Here is a 12,532-nt window from a genome sequence, read left to right on the forward strand (position 1 = left end):
GGGATGACATTTATCGCCGAAACTGGCACGGTTCAGTGTGGTTGATAATTTTTTTTGGGAACTTTAACAGCTTCAAGATAATCATTTTCAATTATGGTAAATCAGACTTGCTAATATTTTATTACATTTGCGATAAGAATTATCAAATCTGCTTGAAGATTTCACTTCTTCTATTTGTAATGGTCAATGGTCGTGTATTTCTCTTTCTAATCTAATTCCTAACCCATACTGAATAACGCGTCTTCCATTTCTTCAATATATTTATCATTTCCCTGGCACGGAGGTTTGCTACTACATAAATTCGTAATTGCACAACATCCATCGACGCCATTTTATCCTACTTGAAAACAAAATAACTTGAATATGTCTGAACTGAGACTTGAATTTAGGTTACTTGAAATCACGTGACTTGAATTCAAGTTACTTGAAAAGTGTGAACAAGGCTTAAGCCTCGAGCCACATTTTATCAAGAACATGGAAAAAAAAGGCTACTCTAATTTCATAAGACAATGCAAGGAAAAGTTTTCTAAAGAGTTTATGGTGGTGGCTGGTTATTGCTCCCGGGGTCGGCTGAAAATTAAGAGAGTGGCCAGCAGAGCTAAGGTCAATGCAGTTTACTTCCAAGAGGAGGTGTTGAGATCAGTATACGTTCAAGATATCCCATGGGTTTATGGCAGAGATCCTAGTAAATGTATACATTCATATTGAGAAGGCATCCAGTCATACTGCGAAATCATTGATGCTGTTTCACTGCCAAATGGAAGCTGAAACCGGAATAAAGATGATTTCTTTCTGTGGCTTTGGTCTACTGAAGAGAGGCCTTTCTAGTAGGAGACCTAAAAATATTGAACGGCTATGGAAAGCCTGTTGAGAAGTGTGGCAAGATATTCCCTTTGCTTATCTCAGGAGGAGCCTGTTCAGTGGAAACTGTGGTCAGCACATCGAGCACAACTGACGGTGACAACATGAGATTTCTTATACTTTTTACAGGTTTAGATGTGTTTACTTTTATCTACCTCAACCTACCTTTATCTACTTAGGCTACTACCTGTTGAAAAATAACTGTTCCAGAACTCTTCTATCTGATATACTTACAATTCACTGAAAGTAACCTAACATTTAGCTCTTTTTCAATGACAAAATTATTCCGGTATAGAAAGTTAAATTTTAGTGATGCTAATTAATGATTTGTACACAGAGAAATAATCCTTACAAACGTAAGAATTAATTTTTGACATTGTAAACATTTTTCTGATGCTAGTACCAAGTAAATAAAAGTATATAAACAGTAACATAGCCCCTGGTGTTTAAAATAAAGATTTAAATTAATTTATGGCAAAGGATTTGAGCACTGCTCCAAACTAATGGATACATATATTTAAATATCAACTTGAGACTTGGTTTTAACAAAATACTCACCCCATAGGCCCTTGTGAAACCAACAATGGCATGTTTTGTAGCTGTATAAATGGGAATGCTAACATATGGATTCAAGCCTGCATTGGAACCTGAATTGATGACTGTTCCTCCACGCCCGCCTCGATCCTTGCCCAGAAATCTCAGTGCAAGGAGTGTACCTCGAATCACTCCATTCTGTATGGGCATAAGAAGACATGTTATATAATTCTTGAAATGAGGAGCATCGTTTCAAAACATATTAAGTCCCCCAGTGGACGAAATTAAATTTGTTACTTTCTATTTATTTATCTTTCATGCTGTGAAGTCTGATGGTTCCAAGTCGTCATATTTGTAAACTGTGAAACCAGTACTTAAAAATGGTTTTGTGTAGTGTTTTGAAAACTTCTCTGGTTTATGAGTAATCCAGTTTTTCGTCGTTCGTGTAAAAAAAATTGTAAGTTGCACATAATACGTTTTGAAACGATGCTCCTCAAATAATAGTTTATTTTGATCATTACTAAATTGCTTGCCATTTGATATGAATGAAGTGAAGAAGAACTATTTGAAGAAAAAATTAATCAAAAGCTCCAATTCTACTTCAATTGTGAAATGAGTGAAACTGAGACAAGCTTTTGTGGAAAAAATTACTCAGCTTCACATATATATCAAACTCAACCTCGTAGATCTTTAATTTCTACTTAATCAAATGAGCATGTGATTTGCAAAACTGTCCTTATCCATCATGGACGATTTGCCACTGAATATGAAAATCTTCTAATACGAGAAATTTATGTGTTTAATGAAAGGAACCTCCTTGTGGTGTAAAATTACAATGAAGGACTTATTTTCAGATGTTTCATCAATATTCTCCTAAAAGTTACAGAGTTATTTCAAATAATATTTTTGAAAAGGGCAGTTTTGTAGCAAACTGGAGGAAAAGGACAGTTTTGAAAATAAACTCATCGAACTAGGACTGCTTTGAAACAGAAAAATCAGTTTCTAATTATATATTTATTAATATGGTGGTCTTCAACTGAGTGTAATTTCTTAATGATCTCTTTCATAGCAGTTCTCTCTAATACATATATTTTAGACAATTTTTCACCATCCCTGTTTTCTTAGGAGACAGTCTACTACTTAAATGTTTTCTGCAAGTTTTAGACAAGATATGTGGATATCCCCAGATAACACAAGAAGGTTTTAGCATACACACTACGTATATTGGCCCTTGTTTAGTTCTGATGTAGGTACTTGTTTGCTGATGTTTTACGAGAACTATATGGTACTTTTACTCAAGATGTTCTATGTGGAATACTCTGAAAAGTGTACTTCAAAATACAACAATTTACATTTACTTTGTTCAAATTTGCATAAAAATAGTGACAGAAGAATACCCACAGTGCCAGGAGCTCAGTTATCAATGGTTGCTATCGCCGGCCACTATGCAACGGGCGACTCAACAGTGAAAGGCACTGTACAATTTCTTTTATGCTTAAATGGTATTATACAGAACATACGTCTAATTGTAACAATACTACATTTCGATAACACTTAAAATGTATATTTCGTAATGACTTTTATCCACTTTCATTATGTAATGTGGACTTTACATCACTAATAAAAATGTTACATGTAAACAATTCATTATGTAGGTAACTAGTTAGATACAGCTCGATTCAACGTTACTGGCCCCTGTCTTTGGTTGTTTGGCCAGTGAGTGAGCTGTATGTTGCGTCATAAGAAAGATATTTAATCACAAGTATGAATAGGAAGGGAAGAGGGAAGAGGAAGAATGAAAATAATATCTATGCTTGAAGCTGAGGGACACTCATGTCAAGCAAATGTAAGTCATCATGACAATGTTTAGTCAACAGATGTAATGGTTAGTAATGGGATGTGTGGAACAATATTGTGTTTTTAAGGCGTAGTGTACCGTGACATGATAAGAAGGCAGTGTTAGGTGTTATGACTGCGCAGTCTGACCTGTGACCCAGCCCGCCAGTAGTGATGAGTAACTCGCTCTTAGTCTGTCTGCTTACTTTTTGCAGAGGCCAAAATCCCAGAATCAAGCTGTAATGACACTTCTATTGCGCAAATAGTTAGGTAATGATACTTATATTAGCCAACTAGTTAGGTAATGATACTTCCATTACACAACTAGTTAGATAATGATACTTTTATTACGCAACTAGTTAGGTAATGATACTATCACCTCCTCCAACACACTTTCTACATTCTTCTTGGAACATCAATCTTCAAATTTTTTATATTCCAGTTCATATCTTATGTGAGATTTCGATGGTACTAAACATTCCATTGCTGAATTTGCACCATTTTCAATATCTGAAGCCTCGTTTGAATCACTACGACAATGTTTGTTTGTTTCTCCTAGTACTGCTGTTCTTCTGTTACAAACAAAAACCTATCGTGTTCAAAATGAATCGCCTCTTGCAGGAAGAAACTAATAATAACATAATCACCTCTCCACAAAATACATGTTCAGAACTAATAATAATTATACAATTACGGGTATTTTTTATTAAAAAATTAAATTTTTATCAGAGTGGATAAAACGTTGTATGATATACAGTTGGGACGTTCGTTCTGTGCCGGTGAGAATCATGTGGTAGCTAGCCAGTGAGCCTACACTCTCGCGCATGCGCAGAATATGGCAAGTGGCCAGTCTCGCAGAAAGCCTTGGCTGTGTAACATCGTCCTGCCACGTGCGTGATAATTGCTGTTTGTTAGTTTAGTTAGTTCATATTCATATTGTTTATTTATTATCGTGGCAAATTGCAGTTGTGTGTGTTTGTGTAGACTAAAATCCCTCCTATTCAGTCTAAACTTGGCGCAAAAACACTGCATAGCCAAACTCGGGAAGTTGTGAACAATATACATTCTTTCATGAAGAGTGAAGCAGCTTCTGGAGACTTTTTAATACCGCTGAAAAAGGTGCAAGAACGAGTGAGTGCAGCAACTAAAGTGCCCGAAAGAACAATAAGAAAGATAATTAAAGAAGGGAAACAGTGTGAGGAAGAAGGGACCTCTTTTGGAACGCCCGGTAAAGTTCATCGTGTACCGAAACGCATCACAGATGTTGATGATTTTGATAAAAGAGTTATACGACAGACAATTTATAATTTTTATATAAATGACAAAACAGTGCCCACTGTCAGTAAACTGCTACCTAAACTAAAAGATGCCATAAACTTTAACGGGGGTAGTACAAGTTTAAAGATCATTTTACGTGATATGGGGTTTAAATGGAAGAAGACAAGAAATAATAAAGCGGTATTATAGGAAAGGCATGATATTCGAGAACAGCGCGTATCATATTTACGTGCAATAAAGAAATACAGAGAAGAAGGTAGGCCTCTAATATACGAGGATGAAACGTATATTCATAGCACGCATACAAGACCAAAAAATTGGAGTGATGACAAAACCTCAGGTTTACTGGCGCCTATTTCGAAAGGACCTAGGCTTATTATTGTTCATGCAGGGGGTCGAGCGGGTTTTGTACCTGGCGCATTTCTGATGTTTAAATCGAACAGGAAAACTGGAGACTACCATCATGAAATGAATGCCAACAATTACCAGAAGTGGATAACGGAAAAGTTGATTCCGAATTTGCCCCCTAGATCTGTTTTTATAATGGATAACGCACCTTACCATAACGTGCAGTTGCATAAAGCTCCCTCAAGTAATTCAAAGAAAAGTGATATGCAGGACTGGCTTAGAAGAAACAATGTGCAGTTTCAGGAAAATATGCTGAAAGTGGAGCTTTACGGGCTCATTAAAACACATAAGCCACTTCATAAAACTTACGTGATTGACAATCTCTTAGCTATGAATGGACACTGTGTACTCAGATTGCCGCCGTATTCACCTGAGCTAAATCCATTGGACTTGATTTGGGCAGATATAAAGCAGTGGATAGCCGGTCAAAACACAACTTTTAAATTAGAGCAAGTGATGAAATTGTGCCAACAACGGGTTGATGACATCAGTGTAGAAAAATGGGAAAAAGTATGTGAACATGTTGAAAAAATCGAAGATGAATATATTGAACAGGAAGGAATTATGGAAAATGTAATTGAAAGCTTCATAATTACGGGCGGAGACAGCAGTAGTGAAAGCGACGACGATGAAGATGATGATCATAACGAAAATCACGACGACAATGGTGGTGATATATCTGGTATCGAAAGTTTGTCTGATGATTAGATATATTGATTGCGTCTGTTTCTCTTCATTGCTATATAATTGAACCATGGATATCATGTTATGTTTATAATCAGTTTTTATTTATTATGATAACACGTGTGATGTAATAAGTGATACTGGACAACTGTGAGTGGAATGCGCCGTTCATCGCACATCCTGGAACCAACTGCGCATGATGATGTCACTACACGCTGCAGATCCCAGCCGAGGCGGTAAGTCACGTGTTTCTATAAACTCACTCTGTTGCTCAAGTAACCAAGCACACCGGCACAGAACGACCGTCCCAACTGTACTTACCGTAACTTCATATTACAATACTCAACTGGTTATCAAACTTGGTCTGTGGCCTCATTTGACAACTTTACAATCTCGTATTGTAATATAAAATGTACATAGTTGTTCAATTTGCAATTTTTGTACTTTTATGTTGTCTTTCACAAGTATATTTATATTTGTAAATTCAAATACTATATTTCTCACCCGACTGAACTTACAATCAGCATGTTTGTAACAAGCATACAGGTATTACAACTCCACCTGTCCCTTCTTACTATAGAGGGGAATGAACCATGTTCAGTTAACATAGTGAAGCAGGGTAGGTATCTATGTCCGAGCTCTAGTCACAAGTGTCCACACTTTTAACCTAACAAGAATGAACTCTCCTTACCAGGTTTATATCTACTTCAAGCTCCCAAAAGCGATCATTCATAATTCCAGCATTATTGATGACGATGTCAAGACTGCCAAATACTGAAACAGTTGTTTGGAATGACTCTGAAACAAGTACCAAATAAATTCAATTGCATGTTGTTCAATTTACTCAGAGTAAGCAATCTGTCATTTCTTCACCGTTTCTCAAAACACTTGCATAGCCATGAAATGTCTGTAGAACTGTATTTAAGGCATTTCGGATTTCCAAACATTACAGCAAGAGTATTCCTTTGTCAATTGGTCTTGCTATAATAGGATATATAGCCTAAGTTATCACTTACCAGCAAGCAAGTGGTCAGATCCCAGTAACAAAAAGAGTCACTGAAGACAAGAGCCAATTGCAAGTGAAACACTCTACATTAGAAATACATGTTATTTGGCATACACACTTCCCATGTAGTAATCTCAAGGATAAAAGATTAATTTTGTTATGTAAGTATTATATTCATAAAACCAAGAAATGGCACTTAGATATAATCACAAAAATAAATAACAGAGCTATGTTTTGAAATTATTGTAACTAAGGTTACAATAATTTCAAGAACAAAGCTGAAAGAAAAAAACTTTTTTTTATACTATACAAACATTTAAATTTATTTAACAATGATTTTCAACAACTGAGATTATTTGGATACATAACTACTGAGGGTAAAAGAGTAGAATCACATTAACAGTAAAACTCTAGTGCCTCAGAGAAGATACAATTACAGCATCTAGATTATTTTACAACGCTTTATCAACTTCTTAGGTTATTTAGCGTCTGAATGAGATGAAGATGATAGTGCCAATGAATAAGTCCGGGGTCCAGCATCGAAAGTTACCCAGCATTTGCTCATATTTGGTTGAGGAAAACTCCTGAAAAAACTTACCCTGACCGGGAATCGAACCCGGGCTACCTAGTTTCGAGGCCAGACGCACTAGCCTCTACTCTACAGATGTGGACTACAGAATCTTCTAGAAATTGAAGTATCTTTTTGACACGCACACGCACATGCACACACACAACCCAAATGTATTAACATCCTTAAATTTATAAATCTTCTCACCATTCGTGAGCTGCCACAAGAGACAAAGAGTACTTAGCCACAGAAATTTTTACAAGTTCATTGAACCATTGATTTTGTTTTAACAATGAAATTCCTACAAGTACCTAGCTGCAAATAATTTTTTTTTTTTTAGATTAGTGGGAATATACCTATTTTTAGAGAGGTAAGTGTTACAAAAAAGCAAAGAATGCTACTGAACTTGGTTTGATTTCGAATATAGGTGATTCTTCAGGAGAGCAATTGGCCCTTTCAATGCATCTAAGGTTACAATCGGAATAATAGATGTAGGTATTCCAAGCCTCTTAAACACATCTTTCATGAAGAGAGTAGCGGTACCTCTTGCTCCAACCAGAAGTCCAATTACTTCAAGCTCTTTTAGCTGGTATTTTTGTAGGTAATAGGGAATGGTAGGATTGTAGATACTCTTTTTTTCATTATCCACTTCTGCTGGCTGTTCCTCACCCATTTTGAAATGCACAGTGGGATCAATTATGTATCCAGATCTTGTAGATTCCTTGAAAGCTATTATATCTATGCGCCGTGTACTGCCAGTGACGGAGAGACCATGTACTTCTTCAGTAACTATTGCAAGTAGGATCGTGATTTTTGTCCATATCGATAGAAAACCTAATAAAGAATCATTTATCCCTCTGGCATATTTCAACAGCGTGAACGGTTTTCGTGTAAATTTAATTTAAGAAGTGCTAATTTGAAGCCAGTGAATGGTGCGATCAGGTCGCAACGTTGTAGTTCACCTTGTCAGACAGATCTAAGTTTGACTTCTTGCATCTGTATTACGAGAATAAAGAGCAGTGTGATATTGGCGATGTTGCCAGACTGCTAAAACTTCCAACTTAATTTTCTAATTAACCATGCATTTAATCACAAAATGTATTATAACATCATTCTCATCCATTCCCTACACTAAACTTTCACGAACAGATACACATACACTTACACGACATAACTCTTCACATCTACAGTGTGGTCCGCCAAAATGGTGTGCAAATGGAAAATGGGTCATAGTCCTGCCATCTATCCGCAATATCCGATACTCGAATCACGCAAGTGAAGTGGATAGGCATTAGATACACACACATTTTCAGTAAAGAACGCGTTACATTGTGAGCCATTATTAGCGATGATGTTGGTTCCTTTTTCCCGGTTGCAACATGAAGTATAGGTAAGTTGCCATACATCTATATTTTGTACAGACAGTTTATATTTTACGACTGATATCCGTGTCCATATCATAGAAGTAAAAAAGAAATGGAACCTATTACATAGCCTAGTAACCAATGGTAATAGCCACTGTTTTGTAATGTAGGCTATTTTGGTTTCAAAAATACATCAAAGACCAAAGTACTGAATTCACAGATTACGAAGCTCAAACATAAATTCATCCTCCAGGCAGCTAAACAGAAACTAGCAATATTCATCAGTGAAGATGAAATGAAGAAGATTAGAAGAGGATTTCGAAGAAAATATTCTGAACTTTTATTACCAGTACATTTCATATCTCTCGAACCTGGAAGGCATGTTTTGAGGGCACTGAGCAGTTTTCTTGGATTCAAATAGGTTCAGGTTATGAATTACACTGGAGAAGTGTCGAGAAATCAGCTGAGTTTATAAATTTACTCGTTTTTAATCCTAATTCTTCCAACATTGACAAACTTTTTGATGAGATTGTGCTCGTGAATCTTTAAAAAATCTAAGGAATCGTGGAGAAGCAGTAAGGGGGAAGGAGGGGAAAGATTCGAACAGAGAACTGAAAGGTGTAAATCTATAATGTATTTAAGTTTTCAACAATTTAAAAGGAAGTGAAACGAAATTTAATAATTTTGAGAGAGTCTTAAAATTCCCTAGTCTCCCAGAACTTCTAGCCTACATCTGTGGAGAGTGTTTTCTTTCATGAAAATCATTTGGACACCTGGAAGGAATGAACTCCAGAAAAATAAGGTACGTAAAAGCATCGCTTCAAATTAAAATCAATTCAGAGTTTTCATGCGTGTATTTCTATGACCTCATCAATGAAAATACTGTATTCTAAAGCTTGTTATTACATTCTTCCCAAAAGTATGAAAATGATGATTGACAATGATGTGTAGGCCTATGTTTAAATCACTTATCAGATTAGCATAGTAGGCCTATCTGTTTGTAACTAACTTATCAGAATACTAACTTTATGAGAGTAGAAGTATGACATCCGTATTTCTGTATCTAGAATTATGGCAATCCTAGGTATAGTGAAAGGCACGGAATGGGATGTGATGGCTCCGAATGCTACTAATTGCTCTGTATAAATAAATAAATTATGATGGATACAGGCCTACCATCTTGACGTAAAGTACCAGTAAGCATATCCATACATTAATGTTTATGTTACATTACTCTTGTATATTAGGGCAATTTAAATATTTTTCTAAGGCAAGTAACTTGATATAATTAAAATAAATATAAAAGAACTTTCACAAAAGTTCTCAAGAGGGATAAATTTCAGAACATGGATTCCTTCCTTTCCCTCTTACTTCAAAATTCCAACCTTGTGCACACAAAATAAATTATTGGCACTGAAAAGGTCCTTTTCGTAAGCATGATGATGCGCATTCAACAAACGCAGACAAATCTGCTCTTTTTAGTATTTCAAGATATAATTGTCAGTTGAGGGATCCGTAAGTTATACTGAAATTTTCCCAAAAATAACAGTTACCGGAATTGGAAATTCATACCTTCATACTGTGGGTAATCCGTGACATCACATTGGCAAAAGATAACCTTATCTTTGCCATATTTAGTTGACAATTGCTGAACTAACTGTTCTCCAACCTCTGTATTAATATCGCAAATAGAAACCTGAAACACACAGGGGCGTGGTCTACTATAATCAAACTTTCTTTACAATGTAAACAACAATTAGGTTATGTACAATATAAAACGTAGGTTGTGCAAATTTAAATAATATTATTCATATATACATCGATACGCATATCCATACATTGTAAGTAACCTACAGGTTTTACCCTTAACAAAAACTGTTCATCACTTAATTTACATCAAAGTTAAGGATAATGTTACATTTTAGTAACATTTTGAAAACAAACCGTAAAAATTATAGTTTAAGAACTCTTTTATGATCAAGTATATCAAACAATTCATTCGAATATCAATTATTTCTGATGGTATTTGTGGAAAAATATCTATAAATCTGCACCCCTACCTTAGCCCCATGTTTTAGGAGTTCTTCGCAATAAGCTCGACCAAGACCTGCTGCACCACCAGTTACAAGTGCAATTTTCCCCTTTAAATCCATTATTAAAACGTTGACTCAGTCGAATGTAAATTAACGATTCATAATTTAGCTATTGAATCCATATCTTTCCACCCTCCGTACACGCACAAAAAATGTACTGCTGCTGCCACCTACTGAAGATGGTGTTTGGGGCTGGAGTTGAAACTCATAATGACGTACGCTTAACGATAAAACTATGTATGGTTTTTAAATGATCAGTTATTTTTATAAAGCGTAACAACAATAATTACTACAAGTACATTTATCTAATTAAAGTGAATAAATAACTACACGAATGATACGCTATGTAGCGCTACACGTTTCACGGCTTACTTGATAGTAATATGTAGTAGTCTATTAATGTGACACCCCTGATTCTTCACAATGCCAATTTAATACATTGTTACAAGTAGGTGTAAAAACTAATAGGCCTACAATTAATTCGGATAAACATTATGTTCGTTGTGTAAATTACAAGTTATAAACAGTACTATTGTGGGGTCAGAACGCAATTCCGATGAAAATGTTAATACAGCAGATACCATAGTGTTCTAACAAAAATAATGAATAGCGCAAACAGCATTTATTACTGAATAATTCTAAGGAAAAATTGTTCCGGCGCCGAGTATCGATCCCGGGACCCTTCGCTTAGCGCACGAATGCTCTACCGACTGAGCTATCCTGGGACCCTTCATTTAGCGCACGAATGCACTACCGACTATTCGTGCGCTAAGCGAAGGGTCCTGGGATCGATACCCAGCCCCAGAACAATTTTCCCCTTGAAATTATTCAAACCTGCTTCACAGGGAGCTTCTACCTGAAAGCCAGATCTGCATAGCATTGATTACTGTACTATAATAATAAGGTACCTACAGTATGGTAAATATTCCATTGTTAAAACATAGAAATTTTAGAATAAATCAAATTTCTTATTAAACCTTCAATAAATCATTTAATAAGAAATTTAAAAGGTTCATTACAAAACCTATTAAACCAATTGCTAATACAGCAAAAATTATTTCTAGATTTCCGAATTCATGTTTTTTTTTCTCTTACATCAAAAGTGTCATAATTGTTCAAAAATATGCAACAAAAAACTACCACTCATAAAAGCATTTTAATTTGTAATATTACTGTTAAATTATTTTCATCATTATTGCCATCGATGTTCTAGCAAAAAACTTCCAAATTAAGTAACGTAAATAATGAATAGGCTACCATTAGGATCATACAGGTATCCTTTGTTGATGTCGGCATTGTTAAAGGGACAGCTAAGGATTAAAAATATACTTTGTAAAAAAAACCTACAGACCTATCATTGGACAGCTGACTAAAAACAACCATACATTATACAAAGAATCAGATATTGTGGCAAAAATTAAGAGCAAATACCGGTATGGTAGTTCAAGTGGATTGGTCATGCCATGAAGGCCTCCCTCGAATCACAAAATTAAGCAAGTCACAGAAGAATTTCCAAATGGAAAGAATCCAAGCCCCAGAAATGTGTTGTATGAGAAAAACTGCCGGATTTACAAGATGCCGAAAAAAAAAATGAAAATCACCCCAATGTTAGAACATATTATCAATAATTACAGACAAAATTAATCGAACATGTTCGCACAATGAGAAATACAAGATTATCTAAACAATTAATCAACTACCGAGAAACAGGTAAAAGAAAGAATTGGAAGACCAAAGAAAAGATGGTATGAGAGTGGATGGGCCACTTGGACTAAATCCCCCGATAGGAAGATGACGACAACCAAATTTCAGTTTGCTTCTACTTAATTTATTGCTGCACATTTGTAGGCTATTCAATAATTGGGTTAATAATTCTGAAACTATATTAAATAGACTGAAG

At 35.5% G+C, this 12,532-nt stretch overlaps 1 protein-coding gene across 2 annotated transcripts in view; it reads right to left on the reverse strand.

Annotated features, from left to right (window-relative positions):
• The window catches only part of LOC138703659 (15-hydroxyprostaglandin dehydrogenase [NAD(+)]-like), a 63,717-nt gene extending 52,913 nt beyond the window's left edge, over positions 1–10,804 (reverse strand). The window contains exons 1-4 of one of the 2 annotated variants that reach the window (XR_011333227.1): positions 10,600–10,804; positions 10,112–10,235; positions 6,293–6,399; positions 1,420–1,593 (exon numbers count right to left, since the gene is read on the reverse strand). Coding sequence is in view for 1 of the 2 variants with exons in the window: in XM_069831721.1 (XP_069687822.1) it covers positions 1,420–1,593; positions 6,293–6,399; positions 10,112–10,235; positions 10,600–10,692 (498 nt within the window). In the remaining variant the exon portion in view is untranslated. The remainder of the gene's footprint in view (positions 1–1,419; positions 1,594–6,292; positions 6,400–10,111; positions 10,236–10,599) is intronic. The other variant, XM_069831721.1, reaches the window with a different exon arrangement.
• Between the last annotated feature and the right edge of the window lie 1,728 nt (positions 10,805–12,532).

This window comes from Periplaneta americana, chromosome 7 (genome assembly GCF_040183065.1).
Source record: "Periplaneta americana isolate PAMFEO1 chromosome 7, P.americana_PAMFEO1_priV1, whole genome shotgun sequence".
Lineage (NCBI taxonomy): Eukaryota > Metazoa > Arthropoda > Insecta > Blattodea > Blattidae > Periplaneta > Periplaneta americana.